Here is a 16,512-nt window from a genome sequence, read left to right on the forward strand (position 1 = left end):
GTTTGCACGCCTAAACAAGCCTTCCAGAAGGCACAAGCAGTGATCAGAGTTTCAGGTGAAAAGAGTCGTGCAGGGGTGTCCAACCTTTTGGCATCTCTGGGCCACGCTGGAAGAAGAGTTGTCTTGGGCCACACGTGAAATACATTGCAACATGTAATCACCAAAAAAAAAATCTCATATCTTAAGTAAATCTACGATTTTGCATTGGATTGTACTCACAGCCATCCTGGGCTTCCCGCGGCCTATGGCCACAGGTTGGACACCTCTGCAGGGGTTTCCTCGTGCACCTGCTTATCTCAAGGCCAGACCTACTACAGCCATCCCTGTTCCCAAAATTATCCCCCAATAAAAAGATTTCACATTTCACTCTCCTTCCTAGAATCCAACCTACACCTTTTCTGCTGTTCTTAAAGGTCACAGCAGCTCAGCAGCAAATTCCACGCATCCCTCCAGCCCACCGCCTCCTCGCATCAGCTCTCAGTGGTAACCAGCCTGCACTTCCTGTCTGAACCATCCAGCTGGTCCGGGACAAAATTCACCTGGCATTTCCAGATCCCCAGCATCTGTTGCTTTCTAATTGCTTAGAGTCTTTTAACCTCAAGAGTGTAGGCCTTGCCCACCAGACGCCTCCTGAAGTAGAGATCCTCCTGAAGTAGAGATCGTATTCTCTGTTGCTGGTAATTCCTGGAGCCCCCAATCCAAAGACGAATACACTGGGAGGAAGTGTGCCAGGCTACCGGGAACTCTGGTTCTGGATGCAAATTCTGCTTCCACCTTCGCAAGAGCTGTGTGACCTTGGGAGTTTACCCAGCCTGAACCTCTATTTCCTCAGCTGTAAAATGGGGGCACAAATGTCTTCCTCGCGGCATGGTTGTGAGGAGCCAAAGGGAAAACACTGGAGAAAGCACCCAGCACAGTGCTTGGCGCCCTGTCCGCTCTCAAACACGGCTGCGGTGCAGCTGAGAGCGTGTCTGCTCGCCTTCACGAGGGACAGAGTGCAACTGAGTAACTGACCTTCCGGGTTTTCCCTGTGGCCAGCAGTGTTTTCAAGTGAATAAGCCCACAGCCTCCAGCCCTTCCTCAGAGTTCATTTTCCAGCTCTTTCCCCAGCCCTGGCTCCTGTCTTCTGTGCATTTGCCCCCCTGGCCTCTAGTCCCCTTCGCCTGCTGTGGCTTCTCAAGCTCTGATCGCAGAGTCGGGGTGGAGAGGGCTGCGGTGTGGGCAGGAGAGGCCACACAGGCTGGGTGGGGGCTTACCTGGGGCCGAGGGTGCCCGGTGACAAGGCACTGCAGCACGAGGGTGTCACCCTCCCGGATGGTGTAGACGCGCTCACTGATGTTGTCCTCTTTCACCACGCACGCCTGGCCCGCGTGCACGATCTGGGCCTGGGCTGGAGCTGGCAAAGAGTGAGAGGTTTAGACAAGGGGCGCCAGGGCCAGAGGGGGTCTAAGGCTCCCTCCTGACGATATCAGGGGCAGGGGGCAGCCCAGATCTCCCCAGGTCATTCTTCAGAGGCCTGATCCCATTGAGCTCAGGAAAGAACCCTCCCAGAGCCCCAGGCCACAACCAGAAGGGCCAGGAACTCAGAAAGGGGCAATTCTTTCCCCACTGCAAGAGATCTGGGCACATTAATGAGCTGATGAAGGTGAGGGGCTTTGTAATCCAGACTGTTTTAGCAGCCCCCTGTGGTGGAAGCTGCTGGTGCTCCACCCTACATCTGGCGAGAGCATCCCTCCCCAGATGCTCTGAGTGACAGCTACTGGGTGCACAGAGCTCACCTTCCCCAGGGAACTGCCCTTAGCCGGTGGGAGCTGCCTGGCCCAGAAATGCCTAGGAGGTCACCCTCTTCCCCAGTACACACACGCCCTCCTGATGACTGGAAAACAGGTGCAAAGCCCAGCCCTCTTGCCTCAAGATGGGATGACTGGTGCTGTTTATACTCCAGAGCCTCACCCCTGGACCCCTGGACCCCATGACCCTGGAAAGAGGCTGAGGCTAAGTCAGTTCAACCACATTTTTGCCCAGCTGCTTCCTTTTTTTCCCTAGTTTCTCCTGAGAATATTTTCTCAGCAAATCACTTGCCTGAACTGTACCTACCCCCAACCGTCCCAGGCTCTGCTCCTAGAGAACCTAACCTAAGACTCCCCCAACCCCACAGACTACACACTCCCCTTACCCACAGCCCTGTTCATTTTCCCTCGCTGCACCCTGAGCCTGTGCCAGCTCTTCTCCAAGGGACAGAAGTTCTCAGAAAACTGGCTCTTCCCTGACTTCTCTTGCAATGCCCAGGGCTGGGGAGGGGGAAATGACCCCACTGGAAAAGTTCACAGCCCCTCCCTCAGTGTCAAGCCCACTGTGCTAAAGGTAAACCAGCCCCCACCCCACAAATGCTCGGGCTCTGGGAAGGAGAGTAAGGCCCCCAGTTCACGCCTGTCTGCTCACGGCTGAGGGTGGGGAGAGTGGAGGTGGGAGAGCTCATCAGAATACGAGGGACACAGGGAGCAGACACAGTTCGTGCCCTAAATCACAGCCCCAAAGCTGAGATGGAACCTGTGCTTAAACGTGTGACTCCACCCTGGCCAGGCAGCTCGATGGCTGGAGCGTTGTCCACTGCACCAAAAGGTTGCGGGTTCGATCGCCAGTCGGGGCACGCAGGGGAGATAGCTGATCGATGTTTCTGTCTCCCTTCCCCCATCCCGCTTCCTCTCTCTCTCAAATCAACAAACATATCCTCAGGTGAGTATTTTTTTTTAAGTGTAACTTCTCCAGGAAGTGCCCCGTGATTGACTGTGCCCCCATCCTTTTGTATGGGTCACTCCCCCAGCACAACTGGCAAAGCGTCAATCTGTGTGCCTGTCACAGTTCGGGGGTCTTGTCTTTCTGCCTACCAAGCTGTGAACTTCATCTTGGTATGCTTGGTAAGGCCAGCACAAGGCCTTAAATACAGCAGGCACTCAGGGGATGTGGCATTAATGAGTTTACAAGAATATCCCATGGTGAAGTTGCTAAGCGTTGTAAGAAAGGTCAGAGGAGAAAGCCATCACCATCTACTGGAGGAAGAATCACAGAAGGAGGAAGAATCACAGAAGGCTCTATGGAAGAGGCAGCCTTTGAACCAGACCTCAAAGAACAGGGGGCCTACGTGCCAGTGGACGGGGCAGGGTACTGCATTATATATTATGATTCACTGGGGGTAAGCCGGTAGTGATCTTCGGACCTTCGTTTTCTCATCTCTGAAATGGAGAGAATGCTGCCAAGCCTGAGAACTCATCAGGGTGGATGTACAGTAAAACAGTGTAAATGAGAAGTGTTTGGTGGAACTCTGCTGCTCTGCAGACGACACAGTAGTGCCTTAACAGAATCTCTCCAAGCAACGCTGATAGGACAGCCGTGAACCCGCTACAGAGAGGCGTCCACAGAGGCAGCCTGGCTGCAGGTTGAGAAGCTCGTGGGGCAGCAGCTGGGAGTGATGCAGACCATGTTCAATCACGAGAGTCTCTCTAAACAGCAGCAGGTTCTGCAAACAGTGGCAGCTGCCACCCGGAGTCCGAGTGTCCAGATGACCATCCTGCCTGCCTGGTGCCCCAGAGGAATGAACCTAGACTAGGTGTCAGGAGACAAGCTGTGTGACCTTGGGCAAGTGAGACCTCCGTGGGCCTGAGCTTCCCCACCCATAGGAGGGGAATGGATTTGGTGGCCTCTCTGTGGTCTTTTTCAACTCATACTTCCTATGAATTTTCTAATCAGCACAGAGTCTCTACAAATGATGCACCCTAGAATCTGGGGAATGGGTCTGACACTGCCACCCCCCTGCAATGAAAATGCATGAACATCACCACAACATGGGAGAGGGAGCCATTTGTGTCCAGGCCTCCAGGAAATCCCATCAGGAAACACCCCACCGATGCACAACGTGCCTTGCTGACAACCCGGGAGGCCACGTGGATGTCTGCAAGAGGCCCGGGGAGCCTCTCAACAAGGAAGGCATTGATTTAACAGGCTCCCAAGGACCTGTTAAAGGTCCTTGGACACTGTGGCTTGCCTGTAGCCAGGCAGTGTGGCAATGACAGAAGATTTGGTGATTAATAAGGAAAACTGCAAAAGAGCTAGAGAGCTAAACTTCCTCAGGGCTCAGCCAACACAGGCCAGACAAGAGGGGCCTGGCCGGCAGACACAAGGCCTGTTAGGCACGTGTCCTCACTGGAGACAGGGTGATGAGTGGGCATCGGGGATGATGGCATCATTAAGATTATCCAACCCCCTTTGATGACATTATAAGACTATTCAACTCTAAAAATGGTAGAACTACTTTTGAAGAGATTTGGGCTGAACAAGCGTGTACCCACGACACAGGAGTCCCACTGCAGGGTATGTCCCCAGTAAAGTGAGTGCTTCTGACAACTGAGCAATAGACCGCCCACAGCGGCTTTGTCCTCTACAGCTCACAGCAGGAGACAACTCATGTGTCCAGCAAGGGCAGCACAGGGCAGTGAGTTGGTATATTCATACAACGGAACACCACACAGATGTGAAAAATGAACCGCTGCCAGGCACAACACTGGTGAACCCACAGGCAGTTGAAGTGGATACAAAAAAGTAAATAGTGTATAGTTTTATCTGTTTGAAATGAGAAAAGGGAAAAACCAGTCTTGTAGTAATGGAGCCCAAACAGCGGTTGCCCGTGGGTGGGAGGCGGTTACTGACCGGGAACTGCACAAGAGGGCTTCCTGGGGAGAAGGCAGGATCCCATCTGGTGGGAGGAAATACTCTGCATCTTAACTTGAGGGGTGGTTACCCAGGTGGATACACATGTAAAAATGTATCGTTATTTACTTAAGATTTTGCAGTATCTAAGTTACATTTCAATTTTTTAAAAAGCAGCCACCTCCCTTCGGTGGCACTGCACACTGAGGTCCCCTCCTGTACGTCACTAACCACTGCAGCTCCTCACGCCCTTCACTCCGGCTCCCACTGGAGGAGCCACTGCGCACGGCTGCGGTCTTCCAGGCGTAGACAGTCCTCCTGGAGGAGCATTGGCCAACAGCAAAGTACCCAGGCCTCCTTGACCTTGGCTGGCATTTCAGTGTGCCAGCCAAGGTCACCCCACTGAACTTCCTTAGCGTGGGTCAGCCTCCCCCACTCTGCTCAGTGCTGGAATGTCTAGGCCGGGTTTCTGACCAGGAAACCCCCGCTGAGTGGCAGGCCCCCAAAGGAGCTCTGTCCCACTTAACCTCAGCTCCCCCTCCACACACCCCAGGACGGCACTGCCAACAGCAGCATCTTCTGGTTCCAAAGGCAACCCGGCCTGTGTCAAGAGGCGCCATGACATAATCCTTTCATTCAGTCTGTCAAACAACAAATGCTTCGAGCCTGCCGCCTCGCTGGGTGCTGAAGAGGCTGTCCTGAAAAGCAAACAAGGATCAGCTCTGAAAGAGAATCTCTGGGGAGACGGAGAGCAAACCAGAAAACAGACGTGAACAGGGCAGTTTCAGAGCGTGCTAAGTGCTAAGACGACTCTGAAGCTGAGGCATGTGACGAGGAACAGAGGGCGAGGAGAGACCTGCTGTAGAGACACGGAAGGAGCGGACAATCTGGGACGAGTCCCCGGCTTTGCTACCCAGTGGCGGGGTGATGCCGGGCAAGTTACTTAACCTCTCTCAGCCTCAGCCTCCTCATTTGTCAAATGGGAACAATAATGCCTTCTCCCACGGCTGGTGGGAAGGTTTAAGGCAATATATGTACAACACCTGGCCAAACAGCGTGTGTGCTCTCTCTAAATGACAGCTGCTGAGATGATCACACGGGAGCCAGATTTGGAGACAGGAGAGCACCCTCTGCGGCCCCCTCTGCATCCCGGGGGGTGGAAACACTCAAACCAGACATTAAACCGGCAGGGAGTTTTCATGAACATGGTTAAGACTCGTGTTGAGGGCTGTGCAGGGCTTCAGGAGGCTTTCTGCAAGTTATTTTGTGACTTTCTGCAAATTACTTAAGCCTCAGTTTTCTCAGCTATAAAATGGCATTGTTGTGAGGAATAAGTGAGTAAACTCACATGAAATGGTTAAAACGGTGTCTGGCACACAGTGAGCAACCTGACCACATCAGCCAGCATTTTTATCCTATGAATGATCCCGCTCACCGCTCAGGAGCCCACCTCCCTGGGGGCCTGAAGCCCGCTGCACGCCAGGACCCTGGCTTTTCTGCACAGACGACGAGGGCTGATGCGTTCCCAGGGCCCACTGTACATTTCCAAGCTCCTTGCCTCAGTTCAGAGAAGCAGAAAGAGCAAGTCCTATTTTGCTCCTTTGGCAGAGAAGGAATCGGAGACCTGGAAGAGCAAATGCCCACGTCACTCACTGACACAGGACGGTGGCCGAGCTGGGACTCGCACCCCGGCCTTCCACCCGGAAGCTTGGAACTCAGCTCACGTCTCAGTCATCCTCATACTCCCCACCCCCACCCTGTGTCCCCAGGGGAGCCCGTCAGAGCACAGATTCCCAGGCCCCCGAGGAACCACAGGCTCTGACTCTCCAGGCACGGGCCTCGGAGTTCGTATCTGTAACACGTTCCCGCGGAGTTCGGAGGCACCGCGGGATCCGAAGGTCTCTGCTTGATATCGCGTTGGTGGACAGGAAACAAAACAGGATTTTGGAACCAAGTATGTTTCCCTGCCTCTGGTCCTGAGCCTTTTCCACGTCACTCTCTGAGCTCTATCAATAAACCCCCATGAAAAAAGGAAAACTGTCCCCCAACCTGTGTGCCGCGAAGTGTTCCTCTATAGTCCCCTCCGAATAAGGACATTGCATCTTCTCTCTCCTCAGTCTGAGCGCACAGGAGTATAGTATTAAAGGCTTTGAAAAGACCCTCAGTAAACACTTGGTTTACTCCAGCGCTTTCCAACTGTATTGGACCATAAAGCCCTTTCTCCACAGAGTTATCTCTTAACACCTTGAGGAACAGAAGTGCTGTATACAGCAAGTGCGGAAGTGCTGACCGACACTCAGTACAAAGCTAAGGCTGTGGAGTCAGGTAACACTCTCCCGCCCCTACACACACACACCAATCCCTTGGCGGAGAATGGTCAAGTGGCACGAGAGATGTCGCTCATGGGGCAACATTATTGTGAGAACGGCTGAGGCAAAAACAGGGAGTCCCTGGCAGAACGCTTCTGACCAATCAGCTCACTCCTTTCTTCCCCCAAAAGTAGACACCTCAAATTGTAGGTGGGGGTGGGGACTGCCGGGACCCAGCAGGCCCAGTGAGGAAGCCACAAACTCTCAACACTCATGTAAAGGCTGCTTCCAACTTGCCCACTGGGCTTCCGAAGATGATTCTCACTGGAACCTAGACAAGGAATTTCATCAAACGCATGAGGATGCAACAGTACATGTAGAGCCAGATAAGGCAAGCAGACAGCAAAATGCACGGAAACCTGGATTTGAAGCCCCAGCAGCTTTCCTTCAGTTTCCTCTTCCGCCACATTTGAAAAGGTCAATCGTAGCCAAGTGAGGGCTGTTGTCCTGCTCCCCGCTCCTGACTCTTTCAGGGGAAGCGTGTCTGCAGCCTGGGGAAATTTCCACACAGAGCAGAGTGGGGGAAAGGCAAGGAGAGAAAAGGAGAGGGGGCTTCCCCGCCTGGAGTTGGTCCCACCTGCCCAGCCATCAGATGCCAGGACAGCCACCCTAGCCGCCTCCCGCAGCATCGCCGGGTGTTCTGAGCCAGGCAATGAGGAATCACAATCTGTGTTCTGGTCCTGGCTGCATGGGCATTCAGCAAATCCTCATCAGTGTGAGGGCTGGGGCTGGGGCTGGGGCTAGTGCCGGGGTACAGGGAGCGATGGCGCTAGGCCCCCGCCCTAGGGCAGCGTAGAGTCTAGAAGAGCTGGGATGAGGCCTGCAAAGGGGCAGGAAGGAAGTGGGGAGGGACTGTTGTGAGCTGGAGTTACATCTCAGGTCTCCCCTGTAACACAACAGTGTACACGTAACATAACAACTCGCTCTGTGCCAGCACTGCACTGAGTGTTTTATATCTGCTATTTTATCTATTGCTCATAACAAGCCTATTATTGTTCCCATTTGTCAGATGGGGAAGCTGAGGCTCAGCAAGGTTAAGTCAGCTGCCCAAGGATGCCCTGCTGGTTGGGAGTCTGCCTGACTCTCTGACTTTTGTGCCCAGCCCCATGCATTTCCAGTGCCCAGTGCCCACACAGGGCTAAGGACATGCAGGACTGAGTCACTGGTGAGCCATTCTTGTGCGGCATTCTTGGAGACTACCTCTCCCCTGCCCTCCCAGCCCGTGGTACGCACATGTTTATCGATTCCTTCATGCACGTAATGCCAATGTACACTTAATACTTGAATGGGTTAACAGTGCTGAAATATTAACAGGCTTTTCTCTTTTAATTAGCTGTTCAGAGAATGGTGGCTGGGGTCTGGGAGAAGGCTGTCAGGGCAGGTGCCTGGCTGGCTCCGCCTGGACCTCCTCCTGCCAGGGATGATGCTTAGTTGCCTCTCCTGAGGGCCTTCGACCATGGAGGACCCCTGCCCTCTGTGCTCTCCACAGCGGGGCTTTGCCCTGCCCTCCCCACCAACCAGGCTGGCTTCAGAGCTGGCTGAAGCCTGTCTTCTGTCCACGGGCAGCCAGGATGGTCCAGGTGATTTCTCAGGAGCACTCCAGGTCTGGCAGGGGCTCTGATTCTACAATGGGAAAACCAGTGTGAAACAGTCCCACCCAGCCCTCATCATCTCCTCTGGCCTCACCTTCGGGCTGGTCATCCAGAAGGGATGCCAAGTACACTGCCTTGTCTACACCTGGACATTCTCTCAGGTCATTATGCCTTGGTCCAAGGCATTTCCCTCTCCATCCTCGCTCCCTGGCCTTGAAACCCCTCCAAAGGCACACCCAGTCACTTGTTAGTGTGCCACTGATTCATCGATTCCTCTGTAACATTTCCTGAGCACCTAGTATGTGAACTATCCAGCTCTCAGAGCTAGGATGCAGAGCCAAGGGAGGCCCAGCCCTCCTCACTGAAGAGGCTCTGCCCTCCCCTTGCTGCAGACCACATTAAGGTCTGCTCTCCCCTACAAGGGCCTCTTCGCTCATCAAATCAAACCCCCATTCAACCGACCTCCCCTTTGGCTGAAAAAATCTCTCCCCAGCCCCAGAGTATGTGTTGCTGGCCTCTGGGTACAAGGGCGCTTGTCACTGAGTGTGGAGAGCAGGCAGAGCTGAAAGGACCAGTGCACAGGCTGCCACCCTGGCACTGTAATGGAGCGTGAAACCTAGCTGTGCTCTTGTAGTCAGATGCAGGGCCTGCTGCGGCTTGCCCAGCCTGCTACCATTTACAGGGCCGGGCCCACGTTCAGAGCCTGACGCCCTAGCAGAGCCTGGCACTCCTAGCAGCCCTCCTCTGCCGAAAGTGGTGGCCAGTCCATCTGTGCCCCAGTCCCTAGGAGCATTCGGCACTGCTGCATCCACATCCTGGCCTCATCAGAAGGTGCACAGGTTTTGACAGCGCATGCTCACACTCTTCTATGTCTGAGTATCAGTGGAAGTCTAATCTGCACACCACATATGGGACACTGGGATATTGAGACAGGCCACTGGGAGAGTCCTGTAAATGAGGGCCCCAGGTCCCCTATAGGAAACCATAAAGGGACTTTCTCTCTAGTGGGCCTCAGAACACCGGGATCCAAACTCTCAGTAGTGAGGGGACTTAGGGCAGCTCCAACCTTAGTGTAGGGAGGACACTCAGGAAGAGAACAGAAAGGCACAGGCCTGAGGCTGGGCAGTGCTTCATCTGAGGCTGTGACTACCAGCTTGAGGGGCTGCCCAGTGGTTGGTGGGAGGGGCAGGAGGTAGGGCTCTGTCTCTCACCTAATGACCACATGACCTTGGGCAAGTCATTTATTTAACCTTTTGAAGCCTCGTTTCTTCAGCCGCAAATGGGGAATAATACCACATCTGAGGCTGTAGCGGTAATAACTTTTAGGTTGTGTGGATAAAATAAGATAGTATGCATTGGGTACAGAGCACAATGACTATTACCTAGTAGGCGCTCAATAAGTATCAGTTCCCTTTCCGTTTGATAATATAGCCAAGGATCCTTTGGGAACCTGTTCCAAGGGCCTGTAAGAGGAAAACACGCCTGAATGAGGAGATCTACTTTGGGGGGAATGCCAAGGGCTATCATCTCAAGAGACCAGACGTCAAGGTGGGCTAAAAGAGGGGATCAGTGGAAGGGAAGCTCTCCCCAGGAGGACATACCGGATGATGGTGGGACAGAGGGGCTGCCACCTATCAGGGCAGAGAATGGCTTCTAGAACCCAGGACTCAGGTGTCCTATAGATGTGAGGCCCATGGACATGGAGTTACTCATGTAAAGTTTGCTTGCCTGGCCCTGGAAGGGTGGCTCAGTTGGTTGGAGCATCGTCCCCTATACCAAAAGGCTTCGGGTTTGATTCCCAGTCAGGGTGCATACCTGGGTTGTGGGTTTGATCCCCAGTCGGGGCACATATAGAAGGCATCCAACTGATATTTCTTTCTCACAGCATTGTCTCTCTCCCTCTCTTTCTCCTTCCCCTCTCTCTTAAAAAAAAATTCTTGTGTGAGGATTAAAAAAAAAATTTCCCACCTGGGTCCCAGCAACCCAGACCCACCAAGCTCTGCAGGTCCCGGGGACCCCAATACTGCAGTTCACTTGGCCCTGGGCTCTGAAAGTGACCCAGACTAGATATGACCAAGTGCCCATGTGCGGAAGCTTACCCACTGACCCTGTCCATAGGAGTGGCGGGGCCAGAGGAGACACAGCCACAGGCCTGGGGCTCTCGTCCAGGTTGTTGCAGCGATTGCTGTGTGGTCTGAGACAAGTCGTTTAACCCTCTAGTCTAGAGCTCCACTTTCCTGTCTGTAAAATGTGCAGAAGAGTGTTTCCTATCCTGAGTGCTAAATACCACAAGAATGGCACCTACCATGCACAGCACAGGCTGCCTCGTAGATCCTCCCAAATCTAGTTTGAAGGAAGCAGAATAAAACCAAACTCATACCTCAGGTGTGTCCTCCGTGAGAAGGTCCCTTGACTCTGAGAGTTGCAACATCATTGCAATGTCCAATGAGGACCCCAACAGTCCCCTGAGTGACCCTGTCCCTAGGAGCCTGAGGCTCCAGTGTACCTGTGACCAACACTAGGTATGGGGCACATCCTGGGTGGAACCAGAGACACTGCCAGGACCAGCCCCCCAACCCAGAACATGGAGTCCTGGGGCAGGGAATGGAGGGAGCAGTGGCTTTGCTGAAGCAAAGATCCCCAAAGCCCCACCTGACCCCAAATCCTGGCAGCTTCCTCCAAGCCCCGCGTTGGCAGCACAGGGCACATCCTGGGGCACGGGCTTACTGTGGGTGCTGAGGGGAGACACAGGGCTGAGGCGCTGGATTTGGGATGAAATGAACATTTGGGGAGGCTGGGCCCTCAGAAAGAAGGGGATGGTGGCAGGCGGGTGGGAGTCCTTTCCACCCAAATCTTAAAGTACTGCCTGAAGGCTCCACTCCAGCACTGAACTTGACTCAACCCAAGTCTGCCATATAAAACAGAGACTAGTAACATCAGGCCGACGGTGTCTTAAGTGAGATGACATCCCAGAGAGCGACCTGCAAACTGTGAAGTTCTGCACAGACAAGGTCTCATTAGGGGCTGAGAGACCCAAATGCAGCTTCAGGAAGTGAAAACTGGATGTTAAGAATCAGGCCATAATGCACCTATCGAACCAGTGAAAATAAATTAAAATAATGAAATCCATTGTGGCTGGGCTGTGCACAGGGCTGGCTCACCCTTTTTACAGCACAGCCCAGCAGCGCGAAACGAGAACCATAAAACTGTTCCCATCCCGTGACCTATTAGGCACTCTCACTTTGGGGACCAGGCCCCAAGGAAATAATTTAAAAGGAAAAAGTAATTCACATAAGGACATTCACGGCAGGGCTATTCAGGAGAAAGGAAAATTGGCGTCCGCCCAAACGCCTGGCAAACGGAGAAATGGTGACCTAACTGCAGCCCGTCGATGCAGGGGGTGCCCTGAGGCCGTTAAAGTGACAGGTCTGAGGGCTCAGTCGATACCGGGAGACATGCGAAGGAGATAAAGTCGTCCCAGAAAGCAGAGCGGACCACTGTTTACTGCTATGTAAAAACATATTGACAGGTGTGGGCAGGGAACTCGGAATGAGTGGTTGAGGTTTGATGGTCACTGGGTTCCTTTTTTCCTCCCGCGAAGTTGTTTAAGTGGGTAATAATAACAATAACAACCTGAAAGCAAAATCGATCTTGCAGCTCCAGAGCGGGAGGGGCCTTAGACCCCGGGACAGAGGACAGGGGAAGGAAGGACAGTATTTCTGGGGAGTCTACCACCGCCAGGCAGAACTCTGATCCCCCCACCCCAGGCCACTGGGGGTTCCCAGCCGTCAGCCCACCCAGCTGTGGGGTGGGGTTATGGGCACCATAACCCAACTGCCTGAAACCTCTTAAAGCTGCCCCAGCAGAGTTCCTCCAGCCAGGCCTTCATCCCAGCTCAGGAGGTGGGAGAACGGTGGCTCTGAGGTTAAAACCCAGGGAGCCAGCCCTTGCTGGTGTGGCTCAGTGGATTGAGCACCAGCCTGAGAACCAAGGGGTTGCTGGTTCGATCCCTGGTCAGGGCACAAGCCTAGGTTGCCGGCCAGGTCCCCAGTAGAGGGCACATGAGAGGCAACCACACCTTGATATTTCTCTCCTTCTTTTTCTCCCTCCCTTCCCCTCTCTCTAAAAATAAATAAATAAAATCTTAAAAAAAAACACAACAACCAGGGAGCCAAACATAGGGGTCTGATTAGCTTTCTGCCCCTCTTCATCCGCTGATCCCAGGAGGTCCGCTCTTATGCTGCCCGACACTCCAAGGCCTGCGAGCCACCCTTCGCCCACCCATTAGTGAAAACACACTGTCCCCTGCTGACTGTCAGCCAGAAACCTAGGAGCTGCCCCTGACTTCTTCTTCCACATCCCACACCCAGTCGACCAGTGAGCCCTCTCAACTTGAACTTCAGAACAGATCCAGACTCTGACCCCTTAGCTGCCACCACCACCTCCTGCCTGAGTTATTACAGCAGCCTCCTGGTCAGTCTACCCTGCTCCTCCCTTGCCTGGTGCGGTCTGCCCTCCACACACAGCCCGAGGGATCCCCCTTCTGCTCAAAACCCTACCATGGCTCCCAACTCACTTGGAGTCAAAGCCAGTGCTATTCAAGGGCCTGCCACACCCCTGTCATGGGCCCCCATCCTCACCTTGTGTTCTCTGCCCACCGCCCCATTGCAGCCACCCTGTTCTCTGCAGGCCAAGCCTACTCCCTCCTGGGGCCTTTGCACATGCGGCTCCATCTGCCAGATGCTCTGCCCAGATTCCCAGGGCTCACCCATCACCCGTCTCTTCCAGAGTCCTTCCCAGGCCACCTCGTTGAAGATGGCATGCCGGTCCGTCCCCCTTCCATCGCCCTCGGTCCTTTCCCTGTGCTGTGTGTCCTTCCCCACACTCATCAACACCTGGCCTAATAAACTGTCACTTGTCCACCCGCTGTGTCCCTGTCAAAAGGTGAACACCCCTGGGAGGGAAAGCATGTTATACCCGTGAAAGGGATGAACAATCTTTTTTTTTCGATAGTCAATTTGAGAAGCATGAAATTTAGTAACATATTTTCTTTAGCATCAGGTATATTTATAAATCAGGAAATGCCATACCTGTCCCCCCACCGCTTAATTATTCTCATTATTTTTCTCTCCATCACTGAAGGGCTTCTCTCCTTTTTAGGCTAAAATTTTAGAAACCACATAAGTGGTATGCACTGTAGGACCTGATTATAATGCTGAGCCTCTGAACAACTTGCAAATGACTTGAAACCCAGCAGGTTGGGGTTGGGGGAGGCCAATTGGACCAGAGTTCAATCACAGCCAGGCACAGAAAAGTCACTGCTATTAGGAGGCTCCTCGGGGCTAAGGCTGGGGAAGGAAGGACTGTGCCCTAGGAAGAATGTGAGGTCTGGAATGGGCAGTGCTGGGGCGGCAGCAAAGGCTGAAGGCAAACCGGTCTCCCCACCTGTAGAGGAGCCCCACAGAAGGGTCCCTGCTCTGAACTTCCCGAGAAGAAAATGGGAGGACTGGAATTCTGCCACCCCCCCCCCTCCTGGACCAGGCTCTGCATCTTGCTCCCTCTCTGCTAATATTGTGCCACATGGCCACACCCAGAGGCTCACATGTCACTTCCCTGATGGCAGCTTCTGTGACTCACCAGCTTCCTGAGTCAAACTGGGTGCTGAAATCACCCAGTCAGAGGAGGACTTAGCAGGTCCTCCTCTGAATAGCTGGGTCATTTACTCCCCACACACCAGGAGCCAGGCTAAGAATGGCCTTCCACAAGCACTCCCATTTCCTCTTCACCACAGCCTCCTGAAAAAGGTGCTACTATTACTGCCATCTTGTGCATGGGGAAACTGAGGCACATAGCATCACCTCCTCAGGATCACACACCAGTGAGTGGCTAAGGCAGAACTTGAACCCAGATCTGGTCCAGAAGCCTCTACTCCTATCTTCCAGGCCACACTGCCTCCCTATAATCCCACCTGAATCAGAGAGATGATTATTCATCAACTTTGATATATTTAGGTGCTTGCTTCTGAAATTAGACCTTGGTGGTGTCATGGAGCCTGGCAAGTCATGTGCCACCGCTGCTCTCAGGGCTGCTAGTCACCGACACCTCAATGTGAAGAACTTCTCCGCTTATTCCCTCCCTGGGGGATGATGACAAATGAGGGAAGGAAACAGTGGGGATGGGGGGCTGCAGGACCACTTGGCTGACCCTTCCCAGAATCCTCCTCTGTGGTTGCCATGGCGTCACTTCTGCAAAGGCTTGGGCCCTGGTGGGGAGGGGAGGGTGAGGTGGGGCTAAAGGAAGTGACCCAGAAGAAAAAGAGCTGGCCTGTTTATAGGGTCCCTCTGGAAAAATGGGGCTGCAGAGCCATCAGACCTGAGACCCTCATCAGGGCCACCCTCCGTGGAAGGGAGAAGCGATTCCCAGAAGGGAAAGACTGAGCAGAGATGGGTGAAGAAGGTGACAAAAGTATGTGGAAGGGTAAGCACATCAAGCAGAGGAAACTGAGGCACACGAAGAAGACTGGACCCTGCATGGACTGGCACTTGGCAGCACTAGCCCAGTGCCCAGCAAACAGTAGGCACTTAATAAATGTCATCTCAAAAGAGACTTCCTAGTTAGAACACCAGTGAGCCCCAGTTTGCTCAGAGCAGGAATAAAGCATGAGCACTGCGTCACAGAGATGCGCTCAGGGCTCCCGTGGTGAGGGGTTCCCGGTGAGGGGCTCCCGTCCTGCACAGAGCTCTTCCAGGGTGCCAGGTCCCCTCTGAGCCTGAGCAACTCTGTTCCTGCAAAGCTGGCTGGGGAGGGCTTCAGGAGAAGAATAGGCCCCCTGCCGCTCAGTCCAATTGGAGCCACTGTGTCCATGCGCCCAGCCCCGCCCCCACCCTGGCACAGGAGCAGCGGGTGAGCGCACGCCTGGCACAGGCCCCAGTGCCTGGGAGAGAGGCTCCAAGTGGGCGGCTTTGTGTTTTGTGAAAACCAAATCCACAACTGATCTCTCCAGCCAAGCAGGGCCTGCTGGGAAGGCTGGCAGGCCTCTCTTCCCGTCCCCCTGCTGGGGCCCACCCTCCCCCAGGAACCATGGGGAGCTCCAGCTGCCACCCTGGCTGGCATGGGGGCTGACGGGCCTGAGCCCAATTCTGGAGTGCCAGGGTTCACCCCCTCCCCACCCTGACCCCCTTCCTGCCTGGAATAAATTGGAATACAAATCAGAGAAAAATGCTTTCTTCTGTTTGAACAAATTGCTATGGATTCCTCCCTGTCTCAGGTCAGGGCTCACGATGGGGGATATTTTCACTCGCCGACTGCTAATAGACTCAGGAGAAGCAGCTAGATCGATGGAGGCCAGGAAAATTAGCCCAGAGCTCCAGGTCAGCCTTGGCCTGCCCCTGCCCCCACTTCAGGACTCCTAGGAGGGCGGGGGCAGCCCTAACCCAGGCTGGACACAAGCACCAGCTGACGGCCCATTCCCGCCCCTCTGCCTGAGACCCAAGGCAAGGGTATCCAGGAGGGGCAACGGGATGAAGGTGGACCAGAAAAGAGGTCCGTAGTACCTCCCACAGTCAAGCATTGCCTCCTGCACATATCTCCATGTTCGTGAGTGCAATGTCAGCATGTATGTGCATACGTTCAGCTCATGCATGGCCTCGATATTCACATGTGCAAAAAAACACAGATACAGTGCACACGCACAAAGTAGAGAGAACATTCGGAATGTATTTCAGCTCCTACCGCGGTACCCAGCGAGAGCAGTTTATCTAACGCCACTGGTTCTGTGCACACACCCCTCAGTATATTAGAGCCCAGATGAGGAAGAGAGGTTTGGTTCACTGACAGGCAAAGCATTG

The 16,512-nt window shown here is 53.8% G+C and overlaps 1 protein-coding gene across 3 annotated transcripts in view; it reads right to left on the reverse strand.

Annotated features, from left to right (window-relative positions):
- The window catches only part of MDGA1 (MAM domain containing glycosylphosphatidylinositol anchor 1), a 56,251-nt gene that overhangs the window by 25,421 nt on the left and 14,318 nt on the right, over nucleotides 1–16,512 (reverse strand). For all 3 annotated transcript variants that reach the window (XM_045843284.1, XM_045843283.1, XM_045843282.1), the window contains exon 2: nucleotides 1,257–1,396. In XM_045843284.1, the coding sequence (XP_045699240.1) occupies nucleotides 1,257–1,396 (140 nt within the window). The remainder of the gene's footprint in view (nucleotides 1–1,256; nucleotides 1,397–16,512) is intronic.

This window comes from Phyllostomus hastatus, unplaced genomic scaffold, assembly GCF_019186645.2.
Source record: "Phyllostomus hastatus isolate PE091 unplaced genomic scaffold, TTU_PhHast_1.1 phas_contig_40, whole genome shotgun sequence".
Taxonomy (NCBI): Eukaryota; Metazoa; Chordata; class Mammalia; order Chiroptera; family Phyllostomidae; genus Phyllostomus; species Phyllostomus hastatus.